Source organism: Cyprinodon tularosa, unplaced genomic scaffold (genome assembly GCF_016077235.1).
Source record: "Cyprinodon tularosa strain WSP-4 unplaced genomic scaffold, ASM1607723v1 ctg71, whole genome shotgun sequence".
In the NCBI taxonomy this organism is placed as follows: Eukaryota; Metazoa; Chordata; class Actinopteri; order Cyprinodontiformes; family Cyprinodontidae; genus Cyprinodon; species Cyprinodon tularosa.
Genome location: NW_024039463.1, coordinates 5,029,125 through 5,056,127, shown reverse-complemented (window position 1 = coordinate 5,056,127; position 27,003 = coordinate 5,029,125). Strand labels below are relative to the sequence as shown.

Genomic DNA, 27,003 nt, shown 5'->3' with positions numbered 1-27,003 from the left:
ACTCAGCTGTAATTCTTTCAGAACCAAGTTTTTGTTATATTACCTTCTTATTCTGCAACTGCCTTACAGCTGGGACAATTGGTTCCATTTGAAAAGTATTTAAGCTGAACAAAAAAAAAAAAAAAAAAAAATATATATATATATATATATATATATATATATATATATATATATATATATATATATATATTCTAACTGTAGATATATTCTAGTTCCTAGAATCTTTTTTGTAAATTAGAAAGGTGTCCAAAAGCAAATGTGCAGTTTTAAGGTTTAGTCAGTAAACAGTCAGTGATAAAAATGCTCTAATGAAAAATAAAAACATAGTTATATTTATTATTATTAATCTAGGTTTTGTTGCTGCTGTTTTATTCTCACTTACATCGCATGGCTTAATGTAAATCCTTTATTTTCTGTATAAGTTGGAATTGTATAGCCGTTAACACGCCACTCCAGTTGGGGGCGGTAGTGTACCAAAACGTTGCTTTAAGAAGAAGAAGAAGAATGACGCCATTTCTATTACAGGAAGCCAATTAGCCTGTAGCATAACAAGTCGGATTCCTCTGAAATAGATGCTTGCTGACACACATTAGCAAGATTTTCATATTCAAATGCTTGAATCGAGCTGTAAACAGTGTTTATAAGCAGAGGTAAGACTTTTTGAAAATGCTCCAGCTAAGTAAACTAACCGGTTAGTACCTCGATATAACTTATTTTGTTATTAACCCAGAAAATTTGATTTCTTATTTGGCAAAATGATGTGAAATTATAATTGTTATCACCACTATAGCTAACTAAATGTGATCAAAGGAAAAAAAAGATAATGTTGCACACAATGAGCAAACACATCCACAGCAAACAAAGCCCAGAGCCAGCAGCTAACAGCATCTTTTCACACTTTCATTTTGAAGGAATGGTCTGACACTGCAGCAGCAAACATGCATAGCCGTTTGCAGGAGCTGAAGAAGGAAGAGGAGACTCTCCTCAAAATCAAAGTCATGCTGCAAGACCAGCTGAACCGCCTGAAGGTCAGCGTGAGTTCACGAATATATAGAAAAATGTTGTGCACATCATCCTATATAATGTTGTTTTTGCACGTTGTATTGAAGTTTGAAGAAGGAGCCTTGAAGTCTATCATCAACGCTCAAACAGAAGAAGGAGCCTCCCAGGAACCTTCAGCAGAAAATGAGGTAAAAATAAAAATAATCACTTGATTTCAAGGCATCAAATGGTTATGAGACTTTTATTCTCCAGGTGCAAAGTTTTTATATAGTTAAAACACTTTACAGTAAAGTATTTTATTGTTTTTTTTTCTTTTAACTCTTCACTATTGTTATTCTTAGACATTTTTCTAAGGTCCACATTTGTGTGACATTTTATTTGATAATTTTTTGATGTTGTGAAAAACAGAATCTCCCCACTGTGAGACAATAAAGGGGTTTTCTATTCTACTAATAATGAGCTGAGAGCTTTAACTTGCATTCAGAGACACGGTGGTGGCAGCCTTGTGCTGTGGGATGCTTTTCTAAACTTGTAGAGTAGGGCTGTAACTAATAATTTGGCTGATTGATTAATCTGTTGTTTATTTTTCCAATCTATCACTTCATAATTGTGTAGCAAAAAATATCTCAATGAAGGTTTTATACAGAATTTAAACCAGCTGCAGCTAAAATAAAATAATGAGTTCTAGATTCATCATATTCATGGACAAAATCATTTTTTAAATCTTATATGCATAGTATTTTTATATATATATTTTGCTATAATAACTCGAAGTGAGTAAGTTCTTGCTGATTGCATCTGTGACAGTCTATACTCCAGTTAACAATGAATTGATAACTAAAATAGTTCATGATTATTTGAATAATAGATTGATGATGACTGCACAACAATTTCCGTCTCTGGTTGTACACAACTGGTAAAAATTCCACTATTTTGGGTTTATTTCATTGAAAAACAGTTTGATCAAATATTGGTTGAATGGATTTTATTAAGGCATCAGGGTAAAGACAGTTAATTGCAAGTGATCCTGATTAATTAAATCTATGTAAATGCTTTACATTTTGGTTGAATCAGAATCTGATTCATTGCTGAGTAGGTTTGCACTTACAAGAAATTAGATTTGGTGCTGATGATGCAGACAAATTATATATATATATATATATATATATATATATATATATATACAGAATCTATAGTTATATACAATGTATAACATCAAATATACCGTGACAGTGTCACGGGGGGCTCTTGGGGTTGTTGGTAAGGCTGGTAGCGGATGGGAAGAGAATTATCTAAAAAAAAAAAAAAATTCATTGTTTGAAAATCGTCTATCTAAATTCTACTTAACAGTGTCATGTTGTCTCGATCTGTTAATTGTATCTTACATCACGCTGCATCCAGCCTTCAATTCAAAATGTCAGTGCTATTCCTGACATTTTGAATAGGAAAAAGTTTCCTGGATGGGAAGCGAAACGTCTTTAAACTTGGAAACAAAGTCCAGTGGATTGTTTTTTTTAGTTTTTTGGAATATCTTACATCATGTTTTTCTGTGGAATTTACCTAACCATCAGATGAGGAATTCAGAATTGGAAATGAAAGAATAAGGGGCTAATTTACATTAAGCACAAGAACTTTCTAACAGCAGGCACGACAGAGAACAAATGCCACAAATTCAAACATTTTGACATTAATTTGCCGCCTTAAAGCTGCCCAACCAATGAAGAGACTGGGCCCAACTCCTGCAGAGCTAAAATAAAGAGCTAATGAAGCCCCATCTTTCAGTAGAAAGTCTTACTGCGGCGAGCCAACAAGCTAACAGGGGCTAGCGTTCTTTCCCATTACTCCAGGGGCGATATGTAGAGCTCCCTCTACAGGTTTGGAGGGAAACGGTTCAGTAGGTGTCAGCGGCTTATAGCCCTGTGTAGCTTATTTATATACATATGTTTCCATTTTTAATTTAATTATTATTTTTTTAATCTAGTGGGTGCCACTTATTGTGGAAATACGACATTTTGCTGAGTGATGTCTTTCGTGTTTTTCCTGTGTCTCTGATCTAATTTATTCATATTCTTGCAGGTTAATGTTAATCTTGATGATGAGGGTGAAATCAATCGAACCAAACTCCTGCTGAACAGTGCTGAGGATTACGACATGGAGGAGGAGGATGATGACGAAGACGAGGAGGACGAAGAGGATGAAGACGAGGAGAATGAATATGATGAAGATGACAATGAGCTTGGATTTTTGCCTCAAGAGGATGAGGAGGAACAGGATTATTAAGAATTATGGGTTGTATGTGTGTATTTGCACCACTTGTTAACAATGGAGAGACCCTTTTTTGTATGTTGGTGAGTGTAACTTATTTAGATGGAGTAAGAGTTACAGTGTCATAGTGGTGCTAGCATCGCCTGTTCTTTGCCTGGTTTAAACTGAATCAACTGAATTTTTTCTCCATTTGTTTCAAATATTGTGAGAAACGCGTCACTTTAATGCTTTAAAGCAGTTTCATTAGGTGCTTATTCAGTAGCGTTCTAGACCAAATTTTTGGTGAAAATTCACTTCAAAATCAGAAATCCCTATGGTTGATATGTGTATCATGAAACATTATGGCTGGGCCATAAAAGAGTAAAAATGTATGTGTTGTTATAAAAGAAATGAGAATTGTAAGCACAAAAATAAATGTTTTGCATTTGTTATTCTGTGTCCGATTTTGTTTTTGTTTAATTGTGGGTTTTTTTTCAGACAATTTAATAAGGGATATATGTATTTGGAATAAATTGATTTTAATAATGCCATTTTTTTATCGTTTGATCTACTTATAGATTTTATCTGTAATCCATACTAATCAAAGTTAAATTAGAACCTGACATGTTTTACCCTTAAATTAATATATTTAAATGTTTCATTTAAATATTTTTTTGATTATATTCACTTCTATATAGATGCACTAGAGTCTTGCTTTAATCACTTAATGCCATGATCACAATTTATATTCGATCAGAAGGTATACCACTTATTAACGGTACATATCACTTTCAAAATCAGGGGTCCGTTTCATGAAGCAGGTTTAACAAATTCAGATTCAAATCTGCAACTCTGAGCTGATCTAGCCAAAGTTGGGAACTCTTGAGTGTTCGGATTTACAAAGGCTGCTATGAATTAGTTCAGTTCAGTTCCAGTTGGAGTTAAGCTTGAGCAACAAGTATGGAAAGCCATCAGTGGAGCAACGATTCGATGAGTCACCATAACAACAGGCAACAGGAGGTGCCAATTTCATCCCACTGGAACGAGATTTTAATGCATAAATGCAAACAGTAAAATAAAAAAGCAGAATGTGTTTAAAAGACAGAATCAGCGCTACAGCTACAAAGGGAGGAAAATGGCAAAGGAGAAGATTGTTGCTCAAGTAATACGTTTAAATAAGTTTATATGTTTAAGTTTATTTTAAGTGGGCTATGGCAGGCCGTATTTACATTTATTAAAACCACTCCTCTGTTGATCCATTTGTAGATCACTAAAATAAGATTCTTCCTGATCAAAATCACACTCCTAGACCTAACAATGATAGAATATTTTCTAAATTACATTTTTGTTGCAGAAAATGAATTTTAGGAAGTAAAAAACAACAAATAAGAATTAAGTTTGATTTATCTAGAAAAGTTTACACATTTTAAGTGGCTGTTCTGACATTTATCAGCTTTATTGAAAATATATTTATATCTGAAAAATATTGTTTCATAGTTAAAATAATACAAATGCTGACCAGTAATATTAGGAATATGGAGATCTGAAATCAATTTATAGGCATCCAGAATGTTTATTCTAGATGAGGAGAATGTCATTTTTTTTAAATGGTCATTTAGACAAATATTTGTTTTGTTTTCCAGATATCAGGAATACATTCAGTAAAACTAGTACATATCAAAGGCTCGCCATAGTGTTGGCATGAATGTTGAATGTTAGTAGAACACAAATTGTGTTCTGTGAGTTGCATGAAGATATTTTTGACGTGCAACTCACATAATTTTTGTACTTATACTCAAGAATTTGAAGAGTTGTAACTTTATTTTGTAATTGTTACAGATTAAAAAAACATCTACAGTTAAGAAACACCAAAGTTACAATGCACAAATAGTTTTGCAACAATAGTTTTGGATCATTTGAAGCAAAACTGAGAATGTAAGAGATTTTTTATGTGCAACTTGTAGAACAGAATTTGTGTACTGGTACTTAAATTTTAAACAGATGTAAAACAAATTTGTATTTGTGATTTTTTATTTTTTTTTTATCCTACAAATACAAAACTTAGAATGCACCTCTCTCTACAACTTCAAATTCACACTTATAATGCACAAATAGTTTTGAAACAATAACCTTCATAAGTGAATTTTATATATAGGTTAGCTCTGAGGAGAATGTTACAATGGTGACTGAAACAGAGGTTGAATAAACTCTCTTTGTGAACCGGAAAAGTCAGCTCCCTGTTTTCAGGTTTATTCAAATTTAGGTTTAGACTTATGGGTAAACCTGCTTCATGAAGTGGACCCCAGCTCATACAAAGGCTAATATTGGAAGCACTTTGTCGCCATCTAGTGGTCAGAATTATGACCAATTGTGCTTCATTGAGCTAATTTGGCCACCTTTACATCTTGCACATGTTCTGTTTAATTAATAGATATTTCGTAGTTTTGGAATCATTTATAAAGCATCAAAAATGTTGTTGTTTTTTTCTTTTGAATGCGAATAAATTCATTTTACACCTAAGCTAAAACATATTTCTGTCCTCATCTGACCCAGAAAAATGGGAATGCAGTGCAATCACTTTCAACTGAAAAAAAAAACAAACTATTCAGCATTTTCCAACAGGTAAAACAATACATTTAGTCTCACAATGCAGTGAGCGTTCACACTACTGCAGGGGACGGTTCTGGAGATGAATAGTGCTGCACCAGGCTGTGGAGACTTCTTCCTTCGATGTCTCTAGCTTTCTCCATCTTCTGCTGCGTTGGAGGAGTTTCTTCTCCCAGACTTCTTTCCTACATTTGGGAATGATATGACTTTAAGTAAACTATAACATAAGGTAATATGTGAGTGAATTCGATCAAATTCATTATATTTTGTGCTATGTTTCTAAATTGATATGATTCTAAAATGTTATTGTCACTATATTAGAAAAATAATTGCAGGAGTTTTAATGTCCATATTTATTTGTGTGAAAACACAGATGTCATGTGACTGTTGACTGTAAATGTATCAACCTCCCAAACATTAGCTTTGCTTACAGAGGTGAAACCACAGTTTGTATAGAATCTGTCAGCCTCAGCAGGATGCACTCGCACTCCATTGAGTTTGAAAAGAGGCATTTGGCTTTGCATTAGGGGGCCGAGACCCCCCACAGACCATCACACTGGATGCTTATAGAGAGCTTGATGGACTTTTAAGTTTGTCTCTGATACTAATATATTTCATTTTCAAGAAAGCGTGCATTTGTTAGCCTTGTTGTACCACTATTGTCTGTTTTTGTGATTAAAAGTGGTCACTAGATGAGTTCTTGGCCCTGTTTGTAGCCCACATTAGGGAGGATCTCATCAGCTGTGCTGCAGACTCTGGAGTACCATGCAGCCCCGCTGTGCACTCAGTGTGTGCCATGTGCTTATGTTGGTGCTGTGTTTGTCTACGGCTGAGGACTTCGACTGGACAAAGAACAACTACGGCTCCTTCTATTATGGCACTTTTCCAACTGGTATACCTATATTCAGAAAAGTCGTTTGTTCATTTTGCCAACCATGCCAGCTGTGAGAGCCCGCTGAGCTGATCAAGTGTTGCATTTGATAGGATTTTCATGGGGCGCCGGAGGTTCGGCCTATCAAACAGAAGGAGCCTGGGACAAAGATGGAAAAGGACTGAGCATCTGGGATGTGTTCAGTCATAAAAAGGGCAAAATCCAGCTAAATGACACGGGGGATTCCTCCTGTGAGAGCTACTACAAAATAAAGGTGGGGAATCAGAGTGAATAAGAGACAGAAGGAGTTTGTGTGATGTGCATACAGTAGATCAACCTAAATATATCTGATGTATTTTGTACAGGATGATGTTTCTTTGATGAAGGAGCTCAGACTAAACCACTATCGTTTCTCCATCTCCTGGCCCAGAATCATTCCCACTGGTGTAAAATGTGAGTAAAGCTCTACAAAGAGAGATCATATCACTATGTATATATTATTTTATTTTATTATTTTTTTTAAACACACATCTTAATGTGAGTTTATGTGATAGAAGAAAACAAAGTAGTAGATAACTTTAAAGGAATAGTACACCCAAAACATGATTAGCCTTCATTTTCTACTCACCCCCATGCTGAACAACACTCTGGAGTACTTTTTTGATATCTCAAATGCATCTGGAGATCTGGGAGGCTTCTGCTGTCTGCTGACATTCAAATAATGGAGGTCTATGGTGCCTCTAAATGACTTCGTTTCGAGTAAATTCTGGATGCTACCCACTCAGGACACTTGGAATGCATTGGACGAGCAGTATGGAGGAATATTGACATGTTTTTTGTGGACTTTTATGGACCTTTCTGTCTCGGGCACCATAGACCTCCATTATTTGAATGTCAGCAGACAGCAAGAAGCCTCCCAGATCTCCAGATGCATTTGAGATATCAAAAAAGTACTCCAGAGTGTTGTTCAGCATGGGGGTGAGTAGAAAATGAAGGCTAATCATGTTTTGGGTGTACTATTCCTTTAAGTGGAGAAAAAAGATCTATGATTCCTTTTACACTTGCATTTAGTTAGATGTTCATACAGTTTCTTCCTCTCAGAAACTGACAGTTAGCGCAAAAGAGCAACCAAGAGGCCCATGGTTAGCGGCTCACAGATGCTCTCCATCCAATTTTACTTGTTTTTAACAGAACAGACAACACTTTTAGTGATTTAATCTGCAAAGTTGTCAAAAATATACAGCAAAACATTTTAGTGCTAACTGGGGAAAAAGGGTTTTGACTTAAGAGGGCTGAATAAAAATTTATGTCAGACTTTTTAACTTTTATATTTGTTAAAAAAATACTGAAATTCTTTGTTTTCTCCTTCTCTGTCACGTGTTCCTTTATTTTGACATATATTCCCTTTAAGTACACTGTTTATAACATGCGAACCTTTGTGAAAGTTTTAGGTGCTCCAATTGTTCGTATGAAATTATCCTCACTCTAAAGTTGAACACTGTTTGCAGCTGACCATGTTAATGAAAAAGGAATACAGTACTATGACGAACTCATTGACCATCTTCTGGAGAACAACATCACTCCCATTGTCACGCTGTATCACTGGGATCTGCCTCAGGTGGGTGTGTTTTATGCTGGCCACCTAAAAGCTTAACTCTAATACCCCTTTAAATAATAAATTGTGTGGTTTTTTTTTTCTTTTCTAGGTTTTACAAGAGAAATACAGCGGATGGCAAAACATAAGTATGATCAATCACTTCAATGACTACGCCAACCTTTGCTTTGAGAAATTTGGTGACAGGGTGAAGCACTGGATTACTTTCAACAATCCATGGGTATGTTTGCTGCAAGCTCTTATACTGTTTCAAGAGATTTTGCAATACCTTTGCATAATCCAATATTTAAAATCCCACTATTTATCTCAGACATCTGTATCTTTATTTACCACTCAGTCTGTGGCTGTTGAAGGCTATGAAACAGGTGAGCACGCTCCTGGGCTGAAGCTGAGAGGATCTGGGGCTTACAGAGCTGCACATCACATCATAAAGGTAAGAAGAGGCTGCAGATGTATTCATTAATTTAAACCTAACTGAAATTAGTTCAACGGATGGACCTTAAATGACATCTTTTGGCATGCAGGCACATGCCAAAGTTTGGCACACTTATGATACACAATGGAGGGCGAAACAAAAAGGTAAGCAAGGCAGTAAATCCTGTGAAAAAAAAAGGTTTAAGGTTCATCCTGAATTTGGTTTCCAAATGCTGAGAGCTGCTCTGCGTGTCTGCAGGCCTGGTTGGCGTCTCGCTGGCGGGGGACTGGGGTGAGCCGGTGGACATCAGCAATCAAAAAGACATTGAAGCGGCAGAGAGATATGTACAGTTCTACCTGGGTTGGTTCGCCACGCCTATGTTTCATGGAGACTACCCTCAAGTAATGAAAGATTTTGTTGGTGAGTTACACTGTATACGGTCTGATCTTCAAAACGTTTGTGTGAATTAAAACAGATGCAAATTTTCTCACGCAAAAAGACGATCTTCATACAAGATGCAAAGCAATTTGTGTTTTAAGACAGATATTTAATGCTTTTAATTAGGCTCATTTTCTGCATTTTTGTTGACGCACTTTGAGATGTTGCATAAAGTGCAATATAAATAATATTGATAATTTTTAGTGCAATATATTTTTTAATTATTATCATTATTAGTTCCATTCACTTCCATTGCTTTGAACTTTATATTTCTTTAACGTCCTCTCTGAAGCTGCTAGAAGAAAAAAGCAATTAGCTAATTTTAATATGGCCTACCAAACCTGTGTGTACATCTTATCCTTTATGCCATACAATATTTGTTAATCATCTGCAGCATGTCCATGTAATTTAGTGCTTCTCATTTAGATTCCTCCAAAACAAAGGCTTTAATTCTTGCTTTAGACTAAAAAAATAAATCACTAAACAACTTGTGTGCAGGAAGGAAAAGTGCACAGCAAGGGCTGGGGACGTCTCGACTGCCTTCGTTTTCCCCACAAGAGAAGAGCTACATAAAGGGGACGTGTGACTTCCTTGGCATTGGTCATTTCACCACGCGCTACATCACCAACAGGAACGACCCTCCAGGTCGTAGCAGCAGCAGCTACTTCACAGACCGTGACCTGGCTGAGCTGGTTGACCCACGATGGCCTGATCCTGGGTCAGAATGGCTCTACTCTGTGCCATGGGGATTCAGACGTCTGCTGAATTTTGTAAAGGTACAGAGTAGAAATGGCTTTTATTTTTGCTGAATCGTAGCTGATCTCAGCTCAGAGCCAGTCCAAATAACTGACCTGTTTATGTGATTCTCCCTCCTGCAGACTCAGTATGGAAACCCGATGATTTATGTGACAGAGAATGGAGTCTCTGAGAAGATGATGTGCACAGAGCTGTGTGATGAGTGGAGGATACAATATTATAAGGAATACATCAATGAGATGCTAAAAGGTAATTGATTCCAAATGTAATATATAACAAACTGTGTAAGATCAATGCATTATCCAATCATGTTTCTCTCTCACTCAGCCATCAGAGATGGAGTCAATGTAAAGGGCTACACTGCATGGTCCTTGCTGGACAAGTTTGAGTGGGACGAAGGTTTCTCTGAGAGATTCGGCTTGTACTACGTGGACTTCAGGAACAAAAACAAGCCTCGTTATCCAAAAGCTTCTGTGCAGTTTTACAAACGGATCATCAGCTCTAATGGATTTCCGAATCAAAGAGAGGTGAGAAACACTGGCAGAGGCCTAATGTGTACAACTGTTTTTTTCTTTGAAATTGAAATGTAGTTCTTCACATTGGACTTTGGGCCACATGCTGAGTCAATGATGTGTAGCAGTTAGGTTTTTTTGTGAACTTATAAATGCCATAAGAACTGAGTTTGCAGGCGAGGTTAGTGGGCCATGTGGTGGAGTAGTTTCTCAAATTGATGCTTTGCAGCAATTGAGCCTTATTTACAAGAGCCTACTATGCCCTGGATCTTTCCTGCTGCTCCCTATTCTCTATCTGTCCTAAAATATACATGTTTTCTGAAACAAGCATGAAAGTGAGATGCCTGTTTTTGGCCCTGCCATTTCCCTGTAAGGTTAAAATAGCTATGAAATCACCGAATTTGTGGATTTTAAACTATTCCTTTAACGCGCCAATTTATGATGCCGTGCCATTTTTTATTAAAAACCTTTGATCTGGATTTACTTTCTTCTTCTTCTCTTCACTGACTAAATGTTGGTGATGTGTATTTAAATCTGGATCTTTGATTTTCCTTTAGGATTTATAACCTAACTATAAAAATACATATTTTCATAGGCGCAATAACTATCTAGTTTTGATTTTTTTTAAAAAAAGCTAGATTTTGTATTAGTCTCATCTTTTTTGATCATTGAATTAAAGCATGGCAAATACTTCCCTGATCAACATAGATGGAAGTGATACAAAATGTAATTTAATGGAAAAACTCTAGCAGTTTCCTGTGAATCGGCGTAAGTTAAAAAGGGGTCTTTGTTTTTTTTATCTCATTCACAATCCAGACTAAAGTCATCTGGCCAGTAGTGGCCTTCGGGTTGGCAGTTGAATGGCTCTGGTTTAACGAAAATTACAAAGAAAATAACACAAAATTGATTTGGTGGGATTAGATAATGCATCAGCTTTGTATAGTATAGTCCATTTTGGGCTATGTAAGAGTGAAAAACAATAATAGAATAAAGTCTTGGAAATTGATCCAGCCAAAGTCTTTAATTTTTTGTGACTATTCACAGGTTGAAAACTGGAGGAGAAAGGCTGTGGAGATGTGTTCTTCCAGCAACCAGCTTTTAGCTGCAGGTCAGTTCATCTTTAGTGTCTGTAATGATTTTGTCCGTGATTGCACAGCTAGCTGGGGTAAACAAAGATCTGGTTTAAAACAAACAAAAAATTGGTTATTTGTTAATGAAAATTAGCAAAAGCTGTTAGAATTTTATCTTAGTGCATATTGAAAGAGAATACCTAAAAAAAATAAAATAAAAAAAATAAGGCTAAACTTAAACTTAGTCCTCAGAGTTAATTTCAGAATATCTGAGATATCTTCTTTGTTTGCCCTTTCAGCTAGAAGAAAATCGGAGGAGCATGCCGAGATGCCAAGGGTTTGGCCAGTGCATGATGAAGTTTAGAACTTCAGGGTACACGATTTTTACATTTCAATTATTTCTGTTTTGTGGATTTTTGTGGTTAAAATTTAACTACAACAGTGAGGTGTTTGCAGATTAACAAGTAAAAAGCTACTTTTTTCCAGGGAGTATTTCAGCATGCAAGGCAATCCACAAATTAGATGTTATATTTACAGGTATAGTTTTATGAATCAGACTTAAATGGACTAGAATTAGAATAGAATTCACCTTTATTGTCATTACACTGTGACAAGTATAAAGCAACAAAATGAACTCTCTGCATTTAACCCATCCCTTTGGGGAGCAGTGGGCTGCCATTTTGCGGCTCCGGGGAGTAGTGTGGGGTTAAGGGTTTTGCTCAGGAACCCAGAGTGGCAATCTGTGGGAATGGGGCTTGAACTCAGAACTTTGGGATTCAAGCACAGTGCCCAAACACTAGCCCACCACAAATTCATGTATGCTTAAATCAAAGCTTACATACATTGATTTACTCTGTGTTTGCTAAATGTAAAAAACAAACAAAAAAACATCTAATATCAGAACAGAAGAAAGAGGGCACACAAATGATTTAACTATGAAGACATTTAGGGCCTTTTTTTCCCCCAGTTTTCTTTATGTCACATAATGATGCTCTAAGTCTAGACTTCGACTTGTCTTCTTCTTCGTTCATCTCTGTCATTTAGATTTATGCAAGATGGTTCATCCTTTGTCTTGTTAGATCTTTTTTTTCCCCCAAAAAGGCTTAGATCTCTCTAGGATATATTTTTCTGGCATATTTTAATGTTTTTAACAGTTGTGCTCTAATTTCAACTTATAACTTGAATGCTGCTTTTGCAGTCACTTTCCTGCCATTGTCTCATGCTTACCTAAATGTGACATTTTTGTGCCCTCCCAGATGTGATCTTTAGGAGTAATATTTATAGACTCTAAGGACACTACATTGTACATAGAATACTGGTGAGTCACACACAGTTGCCCCGGGGCTCACTGAGAGAAGTGAGGCTTTCTGACAACCATCAGTAGGCAATGCGAGTGCCTTGCCCAAGGACACTGCAGAGATAGAGCTGGGCTGAACTGGCAACTCTCAGGCGAACTCCTGCATCTGATGCTACTGTTTCTCCTATCATTATACCACTGTTCAAAAATTTTTTTTTCTTTTTTGCCCACTCCATGTATTGAAATAGATTTTTTTTTTTGTGATTTCTCAATCTGGCAGCAGCTAATTCATCATTTAGTTTGAAGAGGAAGTATTAATTTTACACTTACTGGATAGGTTTGTCTCCAATACATAAAACTTCTGAGTTGTAAAAAAAACATTTTCTTTTTATTTTTTATCTGAAACATTTGAATTTGCACAAACAAAACAGAAACAGAGTAAATCTCTCAACACGGTCATTGATCCATTCTTCTGTTGCAGGGTAAACTCCTGCATCAAACACCACTGTTGTTAGGGTGCACATACTTTTGCACAGCCCTAGGTGTACTTTCAGTGGATTAAATGTACAGCTTCCTGAAATACTCTGGAGGGGCAGCATGCACTCCTCAAAGGGTTAAATTGCCGTTAATCACCTCTAAGTACTTTCTCTTCTTTTATTAGAGGAACAGCGGAGTACTGCTGCCAATATTCTAAGACTTATACATGGTAAGAAATCCTCGTGCTCGCAGTAAATCAGAACGTATGATTCTGTGGGGGAGAAATGTTAAACCTTTGAGTGCTGTGCATAAGCATCTACACTAGCTTCCTGCACTGTGTGTGTGTGATCGCTACAAGGTTTTGATGGGTGTAAATGTGTTTTGCAGACCCGCTGACCAGCCACATGGAGATGGTGACTGAGATTGTTGTCCCCACCGTATGCACACTCTCCATTTTGATCAGTGCTGTCCTGCTCATGTTCCTGCTGCGCAGAAGGAACTAGGAGGCGTCTGAAACCATGAACACTCATGCAGTTTTTCTCCAAATATTTTCTTGAATATTTTTGTGTGAAAATGGGTAAATTTATACGCTGAATTTGAAGTGTATACAGGGTTGGCTTAAAAAAAAAAAAAAAAAACTGTGTTTGATCAGATAACATAGAGCACAGTCAGTGATTGTGATGAGGTAAACAAACCTGTAGTATAGTACTTTTATTTCATGTTGTAATTTTCCAAATGAAGATTGCCTTTGTGCTTTTATCAGGATTAAACTTTGTTCAACATATAGCCTCTTGTGAATCTCTTAACAGCCCCACTGAACAAACATGAGAACATATTAAAAAACTCAAAATGAATCCAACAAACAGATCAGTAGAGATAACAGCTAATAATAATAGCAAATGCAAAAAGTAAATTTATGCAAAGCTGATGAAGCTGCAGCACATCATTGTAGAAAAGAAGACATGCTCCTTGGTGTCTTCATTTACAGTTTCATTTGGCATATCTAAAAAAAAAAAATAAAAAAAAAATGAAGAGAAACAGGTTACATATACTTAGTGGAGAGTTTAAGCACATATAGTGAATATAGAGAAGTTTAAATGCCTTTATCATGGCTACCTCTGTATCATTGCCCTACATATGATTATAGTTTGTTAATCTGAGGTTTATTTAGACAAAAAGCTTCTACTCATCATCTGCCAGAGATGCCCAAGCTTCCCTTTACCCAGACAGCTCCTCTGGGGGGAGCCAGTCAAGGAATATAGTCCCTCCAGCATGTCCTGGGCATCCTCCTGGGAGAACCAACTTATGTCTGAGCTACTTCAGCCAACTTCTCTCGCTGTTGAGGAGAAGCAATTCTACTCCAAGCCTTTCTCAGATGGCTGAGCTCCTCACCGTATTCTATCAGTTTGGTAGAGAGTTCAGTAATCAATTTAATTTCCCAGCCTCTCCTGAAATCTAAGAAAAGCTCTCCAGGAGGTGGGAGCTGAATATGTGCACCTGATGCTACCACCAGACCCCACCTCCTGACCAAACCCCTTCAGGTACCACTGTTTTTTCCCCCACATGGGTGTTGAAGTCTACCATTAGGATGGCAGTGTCCCTGATAAGGGCACTGTCCAGAAGGCTGTTGCCTTCTTGGCTGAGGATGTGGTTTGTTTACATACAATATATCAATTTTTGCATGCTGATATGAAAGGGCCTTTCAGACAGGATGCATGGCAAGCACTGCTGCACTTTGAAACCCAGGGGCTTTTGCCATACAAGGAAAAAAAGTCGAGACCCGTATTGAGAGAAAATGTAATTAACTGGAATCAAGACCAGTCTCAATACACACTTAGATTAACAACTGTGGGCTGAAGTTGATTGCCCAAAAACTACATCATATCACAGCAGTCATCGCCTCTGAGTACCTGGTACGACCCCTGACTTGATTGGTTTGCAGTCCCATACTTAGTCTCACCTCTATACATAAAGTAGCAAGTGAGTGTAGTCACTAAAAGCTAATGTTAGCTTGTGTCAGTTAACATCACCATAAAGCCTCTCAACATCGGCCAAAGTCCGAGCATTCAAATCACTGAGTGCTAACTGTTCTGAGCTCTCCTGCTCTGGTCAGAACAATCCAATCAGGTAGAAGCATTCACACTGATATTTCAATGCTGTAGCTCTTATAGGTAAATGCCTTACTGAAACCAGGGCTCCCTCCTTCAGGAAAGCACAAACCTTCTCAGCGCACCTACAGAGCTGCAATTTTCATCATTATTGTGCGAAACGAAAGTAATAATAAAACAATTTTCTGGTATAGCTCGATCATTGCCTGTGTTGAGTGTAAATAAACATCTGTGCAGCACTGCTGGGTTTTCTTGAGAAGTACACATAGATTACCTATTTCAAAGATGACGTGATCAACCAGAGGCTTGTCACTGAGCTGTAAGGATGTCCGCACCTCACGAGGACCTTGACCACTGGATATCTCGACTCCCCACACCACAGGTTGCTCCCTGAAGAAAACATGCACGCAAACTAATTTTATTGTTTTGGTTTTCCAGGGTAAAAAAAGAAAACAATGTCATTTTACAAACTGTCGACTCTGGGGGGGTAAATACATACGTACTATTTTTTGGTAATTTGTGCCTATCACATCAAATTCTAAGAAAATTGTATTCCCTTTTACTTTTTTCCCACCATCTTTGTCACATTATAACCTCAAACCTAATTCTACGATAGTTTGCAAAGCAACACATCATACAGTTCTGCAACTTTAACAATCAATGAGTCTAGATCAGATTGGGGAAGATTGGCAGTTATTATAAACAAAAAACAAAAAGAAAACATAAATAATAAATATTTTTTTGCTATAAAAAAAGTTTAGACACCTTACTTTTGATAGAAATGGCTTATCAGGGCTGGTTTGATCTGGAGATGGAATTCATGTTCCTCATCATATGTCGAGGTTTTGTAGTGATTCAAACCCAATCTGTAAATACAAAAGATATTAGATTGCTTCTCCAATTGGTAAAATACGCGTTTAGTTTGTTCATAAGTCAGCAAAGGATGGACAGTATTTACTGTGTGAGAGCAAAGAGTCGGTCGTAGGGCAAACCCAAGAAAGTGCGGCAGGTTACTATTATTTCCAACAAGTGGTGCAGTTTTCTGAGTCGGATCACTTGCTCTTGCAGATCGACTTCTGTGCTCAGGTAGTAACTCTGTTCAGAAAAATGTATTATTATTATGAATTAAATTCTTCGTTTTTTTTTTCCTTCAAAAAACATATCGTCCAAATATGTAAATAATAAATATTTATCAACTTACCAAGTGGTTTAAAGTTGTCAATTCCTCACCTGACAAAGAATAAACAAAGTATTACAGCTTTTTATTTGAATCCTAACGGTTTACTGGGTGTGATTGTTAAGAGATTTATTATCAAAAATAAATCTCACATTTGTTTTACAAAAATGAATACAGGAAAGATAAAAAAGAGAGGGATCACCAATGAAGTAGTTGATGTAGTCTTTTCTCATCTTGTCTACTCCCATTTCCAGCAACATGATGACTGGGGTGATGCCTGTCAGAGACACGTGATCAATCTGTTGTTGGTAAGACTGAATGATCAGTTTGCTGAGAGAGCTGCTGCTGTCTCTGTGAATCTGGAGGCAGAGGAAAAGAAAATCAACAATAAGAATAAAACAAAATAAAAATCTAATTAGATTGCTGGAGTAACCTCATATCATACCCAAGGCTTAATGTCACCGTATCGTAGAGCTTCAACAACCAGCTTCAGAGAGTCTCCAATGTCCTGGTATGAAGTCACGCCTGTAAGGAAAAAAATTAATAAAATGGTTGCATCAGATTATTTTATACATGGAATCCAAGTTTTGTTTATAGCTTATAAATAAAACAAATAAATTATACTTTTTCTCATCCTGACCCACAGCTCCTCCACAAAATCCAAATCTCCTCTTTCCAAGAAGGAATTAGAAATGGGAGGATCCATCTCCTGCTTCTGTGTCTTCAAAAAAGAACAAAACATAGCAGGTGTCTCAGTTTTCCCTCTTAAATACTTGTATTTAAGGAAGAAAAGTGTCTTGTTTGGATTATTATCACACCTCTGCTGTTTTAGCTGTTTGAACCTGTATTGTTTTTGCCAAATTCTGAAGCTCTGAAAGAAAAGAAAAAAGAAGCAATATTAACATGAGAGCTTCTTTAGCCTCTAAAATATGTTTCTCATTGCCTTGTCTGCCAAAATCACCTTCAAGGTAGGCTTTAGTCAGATTTACAGCTGATGTGCTTTCCAAAGGCTCCATCCATTCAGTCTCGCCAGTTTTCAAACCATCTGCAAGTGTCTGAAAGAGCGGGAAAATAAGCAATTTGTTCATTTATTTTAACTTTCACTGGCTGCATTGAAACACTGTTTATGTATGATGCTATCCAAAGCGATTTAGAGATGAGTTAAACAAAGGAAAATGGCTAAGACACCATCAAAAATAGTTGACATGCAATAGAATTTCACCTTCATTATAAAATTGTGGTAAATAATGCTCCTGGTCCTATTTTAAAGAAACCAACTTTTCTGCACGTCTATGTTTTTTGAAGGAGTTCTAGGGCTAATGAGCTTGAAAAAAAAAAAAAAAAAGATGCCTTCCTAGGTTTCGTTCATATGCAATAAAAACTGAATGAGAGTGAGCAGGTCTCTTATGACCCGAGGAATCTACATGTTTAAAACATGACCAGTAATTTCATCTGTCTGTAGAGCATTCAGTCCATAATAGATAAATAACATTTTAAGGCTCCTTTGATATTCACGCAATCTGTGGCTATTCTGGGTGGTGTGAAATAATCTATTTAACTGGTGCTGCTCAGGAAGTTGCCATCAACTATTTGGATGAGCTGCAACTGCCTGATTGTTTTTATATAGTTGGGTAAAAAAAAACATTATTCAAACTTACCTGAAAATAAAAACATGATCTAGATTTTCTCTTTATGGTTTTTCATTTTTAAATGGGAGTACACTGATTTATCTGCATGTTATGCTTTCTAAGCTAAATAACTGTAAGGAATTTTGATGACAATGAAATATAGTCATGTGACGTTTTAATACTCAATCATAGATGGGCCAAGCAAAGAGACCTGGCCAAAGCTTGTTCCCACAGATAATATAAATTAATCAAACTGAGATCTATACTAACTTTGCACAATACTAGAAAGCTTGTATCAATATCGCAAATAACACAAACTACAAACCTGAAGAAACTCTAGCTCCCTGTATATCTCAAACATCGGGCTTCTCATGTCCCCACAGACAACTTTGATATTCTGCAAAGAAAAAAAAACAACAATGTTAAAGTCAACAAATGTTGAACAACTGACAGTTTTATATCTAAAGGAAATAATCCTTAACTGTTCATTAATTTCAACCAGAAATCATTCATTTAAATATCTAAAAACTGTGGTTGACTGGAGCTTACTAGAACTGCAGAAGAAGACAATGGAGGGATCTCAAGAATACTCTCTACATGACTCCACTTGAAGTCCACCATTATGCTGCTTTGGGACTCGATGGTGGAGTTGTCCACAACGGTGGACCCAAACAAACTAAACCTTGCAGTTCCTTTAATCCCGATCTGGAAACAGTCAAAGATAAAGTCACCAGCTAATCGCCCATGCAGTGAAGCAAAGATGACCACAGAGACTTACAGAGGAGCGAGGGTATCTATTCCTGTGCACTTGTTTAAGTTCTTCCAGGGTTAACAAAGATTTTCTTTCCACTGGTGAACCTAAAGATAAACAAATCATCAAAGACCAAACCAAACCTACACACTACATAGAGAGCATTACAAATGTGTTATGTTATTTATCTAGATCCAAAGCCTTACACCATAAACTAATGACACCAGACAAAACATTTTTAAATAATTCTTTAATTTATTAAGATAAAATAGGTTACCAAAAATAGGCTTATTTACTTTTTCATTGCTTTAAGTCAACCACAGTACACTTTTAACTATTATGAACTAGCCCTGTTTAAGTCATGCAGACAGCATTTTTATCCAAAATATACTTCAAATAGAAGGAGATCACCAAGATGTTTTTGGTAAATGTTAAGACTTTTTGTTCCTTTTGGTCTGTGGTAGTTTTAACCTTATTGCCCAGTTTTTTTGTTTAAATACTGATAATTTACAGTCAGAGCAAACTTGGTAAAAAAGCTTTTGTTCACTTTGCTCCACTGGCTTGATACAGAACAACTAAAAAACTAACTGAATTTATTTTACCATCTGCTTTTAAGCCTGAAAGTTCTTGAGGCTGATTCCATAGCATAAACCAGTTTTTCATAATTTGCAGTTTCTTTTCAATGTAACACATGTGTTTTATCTGCTGCTGTCTCTTGGCCAAAACTCCACTGGAAAAAATAGGATTTTAATTCCAATTTGATTTTATGGGTTATAAAAGTAAAAAAGGTCATTCCTGAACACATAAACTAAATTTCCAAATAAACCATAGTTCATTCAAGAGTCAAAAATATATTTTTCTGAGGCTCACCTTTGCAGGTAACAGAATATAATTTGACCCCTGTTACTTTGCCTCCCACACAGACTGGTTCAGTACCAAACCAGGCAGTTCCTTCAGCATCCCCCATGTCACATCGCACCCAGAGAGGATGTAAGATAAGTTTTTGGTCCACTGCTGACACACTAGGGTTTTGAGATAATGTGTATAAAGACAGCAACTGTCTATAGGAAGAGAAAATAACATTTAGACACACAGCTTTGCATAGAATAATTGGTAATCATTGTACTGCTGCTCACCTAGCTTTGATGACTGTAAGTGGCTGGGATCCTTGCTCCTTTTGGAAGACATCGTAATGGTCTTCGTCATTGTCCCCTGAACAGTTGGATGTCTCTGTGTTCAGCTCATCAACAAGTCCACTTATGTTTGGTACCTAAAAAAAAGTCAAAATATTCTGCAAGTGAGGACAAAATGTCCTTATACAGCATTGACTTCTATGTATCCCTACCTCTGTGTATATTCAAAAGCAACAGAGTTGCTAATGGATTCGTTTTACTTTGCCCTCATTTAAACATCAAACAACAGACATTTAAAAATCTCTGCCTTACCTGAATAACATGATTTTTTTTGTCATCACATTCTTTAAGAAGTTAAGAGAATTGGGCCTTTGGATATTTTTTTTTTATTTCAGTTGAAGAGACAAAAAGAAAGCTATGGTGATTTAAAAAAAAAATCTGAGACGTCAAACTATTTAAAAAGGTAGAACATAAATTATAACGTTTTAGTTAGATTTTTATTTAATCCGAATTGTGGAAATGATTTTTGTAACATTCAATTAGCTTTTTATCATTACACAATGGTGTTTTTTTTCTGTAAATAAACACCAATGTCATTTTTCTAATGCTTAGCATATTTCTTTCTTTTCCTGCTGATCAGATCTGTTTTTCTATGTGTAGTCTTGTAAAGTACTGTTTGTTACCCTTGTTGTATGAGAAAATCACTTCATATAATTTTATAAATTACTAAAAAATACAAAAAAATGGATTTAACGTATTTCTCTCATACTTTCAGCTATCATTATTAAGACCAACCTGTAAACTAGAAGAAATAAATATAAGTAAACCTACATCTTTTTCGCAGACAAAGATTGTCTGGTTGGCACTGTAAAAATTCACAGCGGTAATTTTGTCTCCGGTCGACTTTATAATATGAATTTCCTCCTGTAAATCAAAGTTGTATACATAGTAAGGTTAACATGGAGTAAAACTGGGTTTCTCATTATGATACAAAAAAGCAATTTGAACTGAAAGTACCTCATATGTGCATGAATTCCTGCTTTTGTCATCCTGAAAAGATCTGAACATAAAACATAAAATTAACATAAAAAGCTAAAACTATATAAAAAACAAAAATAACGATTAAGACCTTTTCTACCTGATAACAACTGCGGAACAAAACTTACCTAAGAAGACTGCAAAACTCCTTGGCATTAGATACGACCTTCGACCCCATTTCCGAACTACAGAAAAATCGGGTTACGGGTTAAAATGTCTTACAAATATAGTGGAAGAAAGTATTTTTTATTACTATTGTTTGCGTTTGACAACCGCGCGCTCAGTTCTTCTTCTTCTTCTTGTTTTATTGGCGACTTGCAACCAAATGGAGCATTATCGCCACCTACTTGTTCTTATTTATATTTCCTTAAATCCTTAGGTTTAGTCCAGTTTGTTGAAGATAAGATGACATGATTTTAAGTACTGTCTTTCTGGATTTATTTGAGAAGATATTTTTAATGTCCAGTTGTTTGATTCCTTCATGTTCCAGTCCTTTCCTTAAATCTATTCTTTGACTTGCATATTTAATACACTCAAACAGCACATGTTCTATGGTTTCTGGTTGACTACACATGTCACATTTTCCTGTTGGATGCTTCCCAATAACATGCAGTGATGCATTTAGCCTCGTGTGGCCTAACCTAATTCTACTAAACATCCCCTGTTCTCTCCTGCTCTTCCCAAGAGGCTCTTCTTCTCCCACCTTTTGCTGTATCCTATATAAATGTCTTCCTTTATTTCCATTATCCCAGCGCGCTCAGTTAGACGGTGACGACACGGGTTCAGGGGTCACAATCCACGAAAGAGCAGTTAATTCACTAAATAAATAAAAAATATGTTAGTCTAAATCCAGAAGTTTTTTTTCGTTTTTTTATATAGGCAAGATATTTTTTTTTTTACATTTTATTTTCATTTTATAGAAACGTAGAAGTGTTAAGTAGTTCGGATTTCCGCTTACACTGTAAGACACGGCGCCAACAGTGAGTGAGAAAAAATAGTTCCAACATCGATAACAAATGAAAAGCTATTTTAAGTCGTTATATTTCCATTTAAACATCTAGAAACCATTAGTTGATTTTTTGTAATACATTTTTTTTTCATTTAGGTAAGCTGAAGAATAAAATTCGTGCAGTGGACAAAATAGTCTAACCGGAAGTAGCGTTCTCATGCGCGGAGGCATAAAGGATCTGGGTTGAAGCATCAACTTCCTTTTTACTGTGGCCGCCATACCGTGAGGAGCGTGGTTCCCGGCGAGCCGAAAAATATATCGAAAATGGTGAGCAAGCCCTGACAAATTTCTTTACACGAGTTCCAGGACACATATGTCAATACTCGATGTACCTATTTAGTCGACTATCTGCTAGTTTACCTCGTAGAAAAGCTATGATTGTTAGAAAGTAAAAACGGAGTTGGAAGCTAGGCGCTAGTAAGCTAACACGAGGAGCCATTTTGAACGACTGGTTACGCCGAGTAACACGTGTTGTCTATTGCAGCAGCGGCTATCTTTGCTTTTTAAATGTCGTTAATCGTGGTTTTAATTGTTTCGACACACGCTTATTAATGATACTGAAGAATCTAGACCGTGTGTAGTTTGTGCTCGACTGAAGTGAAGATTTTGTGATGTCACGTCGACAACTGGCTAAGAGCCCTGACACGAAAAGTGAAGCTAGGATAACTATCAATAAGGGTGAATAGTAGTTTAACTATGAAAAGAATCAGAAAATGCAACAAGGAATGTTAATGCAAATATGTATCATAGTTACCTATTAGGCAAACATGTAAAAGCAGGTTTTATGTGAAGTACAATTGAAATTCCTTTCAAGGAAAGGAGCTACCATGTTTGTATATAAACTTTGGTTGAAGGGCTTATGTGCCCATAAAAATGGGGCAAATGTGCGATGTACGCTGGATATTGTAAGAAATTTGGGCTCCATTGAAGCATTAATCATCTGGCTACAATAGTTCTTAGTACCAGTCTTATTTTCGATATTACTAATGTGACACAAATGGACGCATTCAACTTGCAATCTCCTATTAATGTAAACCAACTCGACGTGAAAGCACGTCAGGATTTTAAAATTACAAAATGTCCTTAATCCCCCAAAAGGTATAATTATCCCCTGTTGGTAACACAGGCGAATGGAGTTATGTTCTCATACACGTACCTACATTTCATCTCTCATTAACAAATTCAAACTGTTTTCCACAGTTAACATTTTTAAATTCAGAATAAATAAATTTATTGTATATCAATTTGTTCCTGTAATGAAAAAGCATGGCATGGACTAGAAGATGTGCTTTTTAACACTTGTTGGAAAAGATGTGATTCTCAGCAAATAAATGCTCTTCTCTCCATATAGGTCATGTATTTCATTACTTTTTTTGTCTTTGCACTTTCAGGCCTGTGCCCGACCGCTTATCTCGGTGTATTCCGAGAAAGGAGAATCATCAGGCAAAAATGTAGTTATGCCCGCTGTCTTCAGGGCTCCTATTCGCCCTGATGTTGTAAGATTTGTGCACACCAACATGCGCAAAAATAACCGCCAGCCATATGCGGTCAGCGAGCTGGCAGGTATGCATTTGAGCTTTTATTTTTTTATTTTGTATTAGAAATGGAAGAAGTTTGTCAATTTATACTTTTCACATTTTGTACCTTTATCACTGATAAAAGAAATGATCAACCTCAGTCCTAATTGGTTCTCTAATGTGTGCAAATTGCATACTTAACTGTTTCTAACAAAGTCTGAGCATCATCCATGTTGTCACTTAACCACAAAAAAGAAAACCAAACCCTTGTTGCCAAACAAACTGGCAAATATGGAACAGTTTTTTTTATATATATTGATATTGAGTTGCAGACCTCTACTTATTCTAACTCTATATATTGAATATTTTAGGCCACCAGACGAGCGCAGAGTCCTGGGGAACAGGAAGAGCTGTGGCCCGTATCCCTCGTGTGAGAGGTGGTGGTACTCACCGCTCTGGTCAGGGTGCTTTTGGAAACGTATCCTTGCTTGTAAAGGAATTCATTCATTTACTCGCTTTTAGGAGCTAAACCCAGACTTGCCGTGATGGTGTAATTTGCGTCTTACTCTGTGACTAGTGACAGAATGCCTGCTGTCATAGGCTAGCACAGATGGGTGGTGAATATTGAGTCTGAGCAGGTATTGGATGGGTAAATATTTGTTACTTAAGTGGTAGACAACCCTTGACTTGGGCCTAGATGTGTCGTGGTGGACGCATGTTTGCTCCCACTAAAACCTGGCGTCGTTGGCACCGCAGGATCAACACACCCCAGAAGCGCTACGCCATCTGCTCTGCTCTGGCTGCTTCTGCACTCCCTGCTCTTGTGATGTCCAAGGGTAAGTTTAACTGCTGCTTTAATTCTTGAGTTGTCAAATTCTTAAACATGTTTCTTGCTGTGATGGTGTAATTTGCGTCTGATCTTGTGATTGGTGACAGTTGCCTGCTGTCATTAAGCCATCACAGGGTATTGATGATTGATAAATTCTGAGCAAGTTTAGACATTAGTCACTTCCACAGTTGGTGCTTCAGTGATTACACAGAACCTTTTGATACCTAGGACATCGCATTGAGGAGATCCCTGAGGTTCCACTGGTGGTTGACGACAAAGTTGAGGGATACAAGAAGACTAAGGAGGCTGTGCTGCTGCTGAAGAAGCTCAAAGCCTGGAATGACATCAAGAAGGTAAGCTAAAGATTTCATTCTGGTTGCCAAGTACAACACCTAATTCTTGGGTTTCTGTGTATTGTCCTTACAATGCAATAAAACTGATTTAAGGCTAAATGGAAATTTTGATTCTAAAATTGTTCTAGTTCAGTCTTTCTGACACGGAGACAAATTAGTTCTGTTAAGGGAAGAATTGTCCCAGATTTAATTCTTGTGACTAAAGTTTTGAATATTAAAAGCTCATTTAAAATTATGAAATCAAATTGTCTTGTGGCTCAGATTTGGTTTGCATTTATATATTTTTCAACTCCTTAGCTCAGTTGATCTAATTGATCTGTTCCCAGGTGTATGCCTCTCAGCGTATGCGTGCTGGTAAGGGTAAAATGCGGAACCGTAGACGTATCCAACGCAGAGGGCCATGTATCGTCTACAACCAAGACGCTGGTTTAACCAAAGCCTTCAGGAATATTCCAGGTGAGTTTTAGCGCTTCAAATACACTACTGACTCCAATGTCTTAATTAGCGGTGACAGAAATAAAATGATCCAATAATGGGGATCCACTTACCAGTGGACCTCTGTATTGGACATAAATTAATTTGCTTTATACCAAACATAAGGAATCAAATTGACCTTTTTTTTATTTTTTGTAGGCATTACTCTGCAGAACGTGAACAAACTGAACCTTCTGAGACTGGCTCCTGGTGGTCACATTGGACGGTTCTGCATCTGGACAGAAAGTGCTTTCCGTAAGCTGGACGAGCTGTATGGCACCTGGCGTAAACCAGCCTCTCTCAAGGTTGATTACAAGTGAGTTTTAGAGAAACTTCAATGCTTACAGGTGCATCTAATGGAGTATTGTGGAAAAAATGAAGATGCACTTGTACAGCTGTGTAAATGTCGCACATGTATCTCAGTGATGAGCTTCCACTTCATGGTCCGTGTTTTTGAAATCTGTGATATGTAAAGAAGTTCTGAGTTGGTTCAAAATTAGGTTTGTCTAAGTTGTCATTTGTTTCTTGTTGGGTTTTGATTATTTGTTTCTTCCTTTCAGGCTCCCAATGCACAAAATGACAAACACAGATCTGAGCAGGATTTTGAAGAGCGAGGAGGTCCAGAAAGCACTTCGTGCACCTAAGTATGTACCTCCCTTTTGTGGTGTGTGTTGCCATGTTTCAGCTATGATGATGATTCACTTCTGGTCCGTGTTTCTGACCCCTGATTATTTTTGGAAGTCCTGAGCAATTAGAAGAGTTGCACGTTTTCCTCAGCATCAACCAGGCATCAGCATAACTTTGTTACTTGCAATTGCAGCAAGAAGATCAGCCGCAGAGTACTGAAGAAGAATCCTCTGAAGAATTTGAAGATCATGCTCAAACTGAACCCTTACGCCAAGACTGCAAGACGTCATGCCATCCTAAAGCACGACCCTACTGTAAGAACTGTTAAAAAGAGAAGATGGCAATGAAACGTGCAGTGCAGTCTGACTAATTGGTTTTAATTTTTTCACAGATCAAGGCTAAGATGCTGAAACCCAAGAAGAGGCCTGCAAAGAAAGCACCTGCTAAACCTAAGGCATAAATCTATACAGACTGGAGTTCAGTGAAATAAACGAGACGTTTCAAATCCATGAGTCCGAAGTATTATTGAAACCACTTTATTCACAATAAAAATGCCACTCAACTAAGCATTGAGGAAAGGGGGGACCAAATAACAGTTAGCATAAGGATTTATGAATATAAATATCCACTGGCTAACTTGATATGTACAGCAAGCTTATTATCCATGCCTGATGCTGCAGGATGTGGGTTTCATACAGAGTTTATACTGACAGAAAAGCTGGGCTGTACATGACTTCAGGAGAAGGTAGAGCAAAAAGTTTTAGCAGCATTATTTTACAAGACAGGATCATTACAAAAAGATGGCTTTTTAATCAGGCCTGTAAAGGAGACCTAAGCAGTTGTCCAGTACATATTTAACCCTCCTATTAATTGACCCCTTATAACCACCTATTCCATGCCTTTTCACAATTGATTAGCATGGAATTACATTTGCTGAGCAGATTGTTGATGTGATCCCAAGCTGTTTTTAGTAGACATTCTCAAGTTACAAATTTGAAGTTATTTTCTCAAACTTGCACTAGGGGTGTAGTTTTGATCATGGCAGCCCCTTTCTT

General features: G+C 36.9%; 4 protein-coding genes and 4 non-coding genes across 12 annotated transcripts; 7 read left to right on the top strand and 1 right to left on the bottom strand.

The window, feature by feature from the left end:
- The first annotated feature begins 498 nt into the window (after positions 1-498).
- On the top strand, positions 499-3,698 carry snapc5 (small nuclear RNA activating complex, polypeptide 5). The gene is made up of 4 exons (XM_038268867.1): positions 499-650; positions 912-1,028; positions 1,110-1,190; positions 3,079-3,698. Exons 2-4 carry the CDS (start codon positions 939-941, stop codon positions 3,280-3,282), a joined length of 375 nt encoding a protein of 124 aa, XP_038124795.1. The 5' UTR covers positions 499-650; positions 912-938; the 3' UTR covers positions 3,283-3,698.
- A 2,212-nt stretch (positions 3,699-5,910) lies between these two features.
- lctlb (lactase-like b) lies at positions 5,911-14,088 on the top strand. 5 transcript variants are annotated; one of them, XR_005279263.1, is made up of 16 exons: positions 5,911-6,082; positions 6,570-6,745; positions 6,838-6,998; positions 7,090-7,177; positions 8,233-8,342; positions 8,431-8,559; positions 8,677-8,772; positions 8,864-8,918; positions 9,013-9,174; positions 9,691-9,968; positions 10,071-10,197; positions 10,276-10,475; positions 11,505-11,568; positions 11,830-11,903; positions 13,489-13,533; positions 13,692-13,784. XR_005279263.1 is itself a non-coding variant. In XM_038268925.1 (15 exons), the coding sequence occupies exons 2-15, from the start codon at positions 6,619-6,621 to the stop codon at positions 13,805-13,807; spliced, it is 1,758 nt and encodes a 585-aa protein (XP_038124853.1). In that variant the 5' UTR covers positions 5,911-6,082; positions 6,570-6,618; the 3' UTR covers positions 13,808-14,088. The 5 variants fall into 5 exon arrangements, 4 of the variants coding, with proteins under 4 accessions (XP_038124853.1, XP_038124856.1, XP_038124855.1 ...); XM_038268925.1 differs by lacking the exon at positions 11,830-11,903 and having other exon boundaries at positions 13,692-14,088; XM_038268928.1 differs by lacking the exon at positions 13,489-13,533 and having other exon boundaries at positions 13,692-13,829.
- zwilch (zwilch kinetochore protein) lies at positions 14,001-21,411 on the bottom strand. The gene is made up of 19 exons (XM_038268924.1): positions 21,393-21,411; positions 21,268-21,324; positions 21,119-21,161; positions 20,933-21,025; positions 20,105-20,238; positions 19,839-20,029; positions 18,996-19,075; positions 18,767-18,922; positions 18,543-18,614; positions 17,551-17,644; positions 17,408-17,460; positions 17,214-17,310; positions 17,035-17,114; positions 16,792-16,948; positions 16,614-16,642; positions 16,371-16,507; positions 16,183-16,278; positions 15,687-15,802; positions 14,001-14,307 (listed from the first exon to the last, which is right to left on the bottom strand). The coding sequence occupies exons 2-19, from the start codon at positions 21,315-21,317 to the stop codon at positions 14,219-14,221; spliced, it is 1,767 nt and encodes a 588-aa protein (XP_038124852.1). The 5' UTR covers positions 21,318-21,324; positions 21,393-21,411; the 3' UTR covers positions 14,001-14,218.
- Positions 21,412-22,269: 858 nt separating this feature from the next.
- Positions 22,270-26,457, top strand: rpl4 (ribosomal protein L4). The gene is made up of 10 exons (XM_038268931.1): positions 22,270-22,415; positions 23,540-23,711; positions 24,037-24,143; positions 24,363-24,501; positions 24,723-24,847; positions 25,174-25,303; positions 25,481-25,637; positions 25,882-25,965; positions 26,142-26,262; positions 26,340-26,457. Exons 1-10 carry the CDS (start codon positions 22,413-22,415, stop codon positions 26,406-26,408), a joined length of 1,107 nt encoding a protein of 368 aa, XP_038124859.1. The 5' UTR covers positions 22,270-22,412; the 3' UTR covers positions 26,409-26,457.
- LOC119772501 lies at positions 24,204-24,302 on the top strand. Its single transcript, XR_005279267.1, has one exon. It is a non-coding gene; the product is annotated as a small nucleolar RNA SNORD16 (small nucleolar RNA).
- LOC119772500 lies at positions 24,557-24,656 on the top strand. Its single transcript, XR_005279266.1, has one exon. It is a non-coding gene; the product is annotated as a small nucleolar RNA SNORD16 (small nucleolar RNA).
- LOC119772498 lies at positions 25,739-25,809 on the top strand. Its single transcript, XR_005279264.1, has one exon. It is a non-coding gene; the product is annotated as a small nucleolar RNA SNORD18 (small nucleolar RNA).
- LOC119772499 lies at positions 26,004-26,072 on the top strand. The gene has a single exon (XR_005279265.1). It is a non-coding gene; the product is annotated as a small nucleolar RNA SNORD18 (small nucleolar RNA).
- Positions 26,458-27,003: the final 546 nt, after the last annotated feature.

Excerpts from the sequence above, each read along its gene's own strand:
- snapc5 (XM_038268867.1), top strand. The coding sequence starts at position 939 with ATGCATAGCCGTTTGCAGGAGCTGAAGAAGGAAGAGGAGACTCTCCTC. Across the intron at positions 1,029-1,109 it reads ACCAGCTGAACCGCCTGAAG|TTTGAAGAAGGAGCCTTGAA; the intron begins GTCAGCGTGAGT and ends GTTGTATTGAAG. Across the intron at positions 1,191-3,078 it reads AACCTTCAGCAGAAAATGAG|GTTAATGTTAATCTTGATGA; the intron begins GTAAAAATAAAA and ends ATATTCTTGCAG.
- zwilch (XM_038268924.1), bottom strand. The coding sequence starts at position 21,317 with ATGGGGTCGAAGGTCGTATCTAATGCCAAGGAGTTTTGCAGTCTTCTT. Across the intron at positions 20,239-20,932 it reads TCTTTGTCTGCGAAAAAGAT|GTACCAAACATAAGTGGACT; the intron begins GTAGGTTTACTT and ends ACTTTTTTTTAG. Across the intron at positions 18,923-18,995 it reads ATAGATACCCTCGCTCCTCT|ATCGGGATTAAAGGAACTGC; the intron begins GTAAGTCTCTGT and ends GACTGTTTCCAG.
- rpl4 (XM_038268931.1), top strand. Across the intron at positions 24,502-24,722 it reads TGCTCTTGTGATGTCCAAGG|GACATCGCATTGAGGAGATC; the intron begins GTAAGTTTAACT and ends TTTGATACCTAG. Across the intron at positions 26,263-26,339 it reads TCCTAAAGCACGACCCTACT|ATCAAGGCTAAGATGCTGAA; the intron begins GTAAGAACTGTT and ends ATTTTTTCACAG.
- lctlb (XM_038268925.1), top strand. The coding sequence starts at position 6,619 with ATGCAGCCCCGCTGTGCACTCAGTGTGTGCCATGTGCTTATGTTGGTG. Across the intron at positions 8,919-9,012 it reads ATGGAGGGCGAAACAAAAAG|GCCTGGTTGGCGTCTCGCTG; the intron begins GTAAGCAAGGCA and ends GCGTGTCTGCAG. Across the intron at positions 13,534-13,691 it reads TATTCTAAGACTTATACATG|ACCCGCTGACCAGCCACATG; the intron begins GTAAGAAATCCT and ends TGTGTTTTGCAG.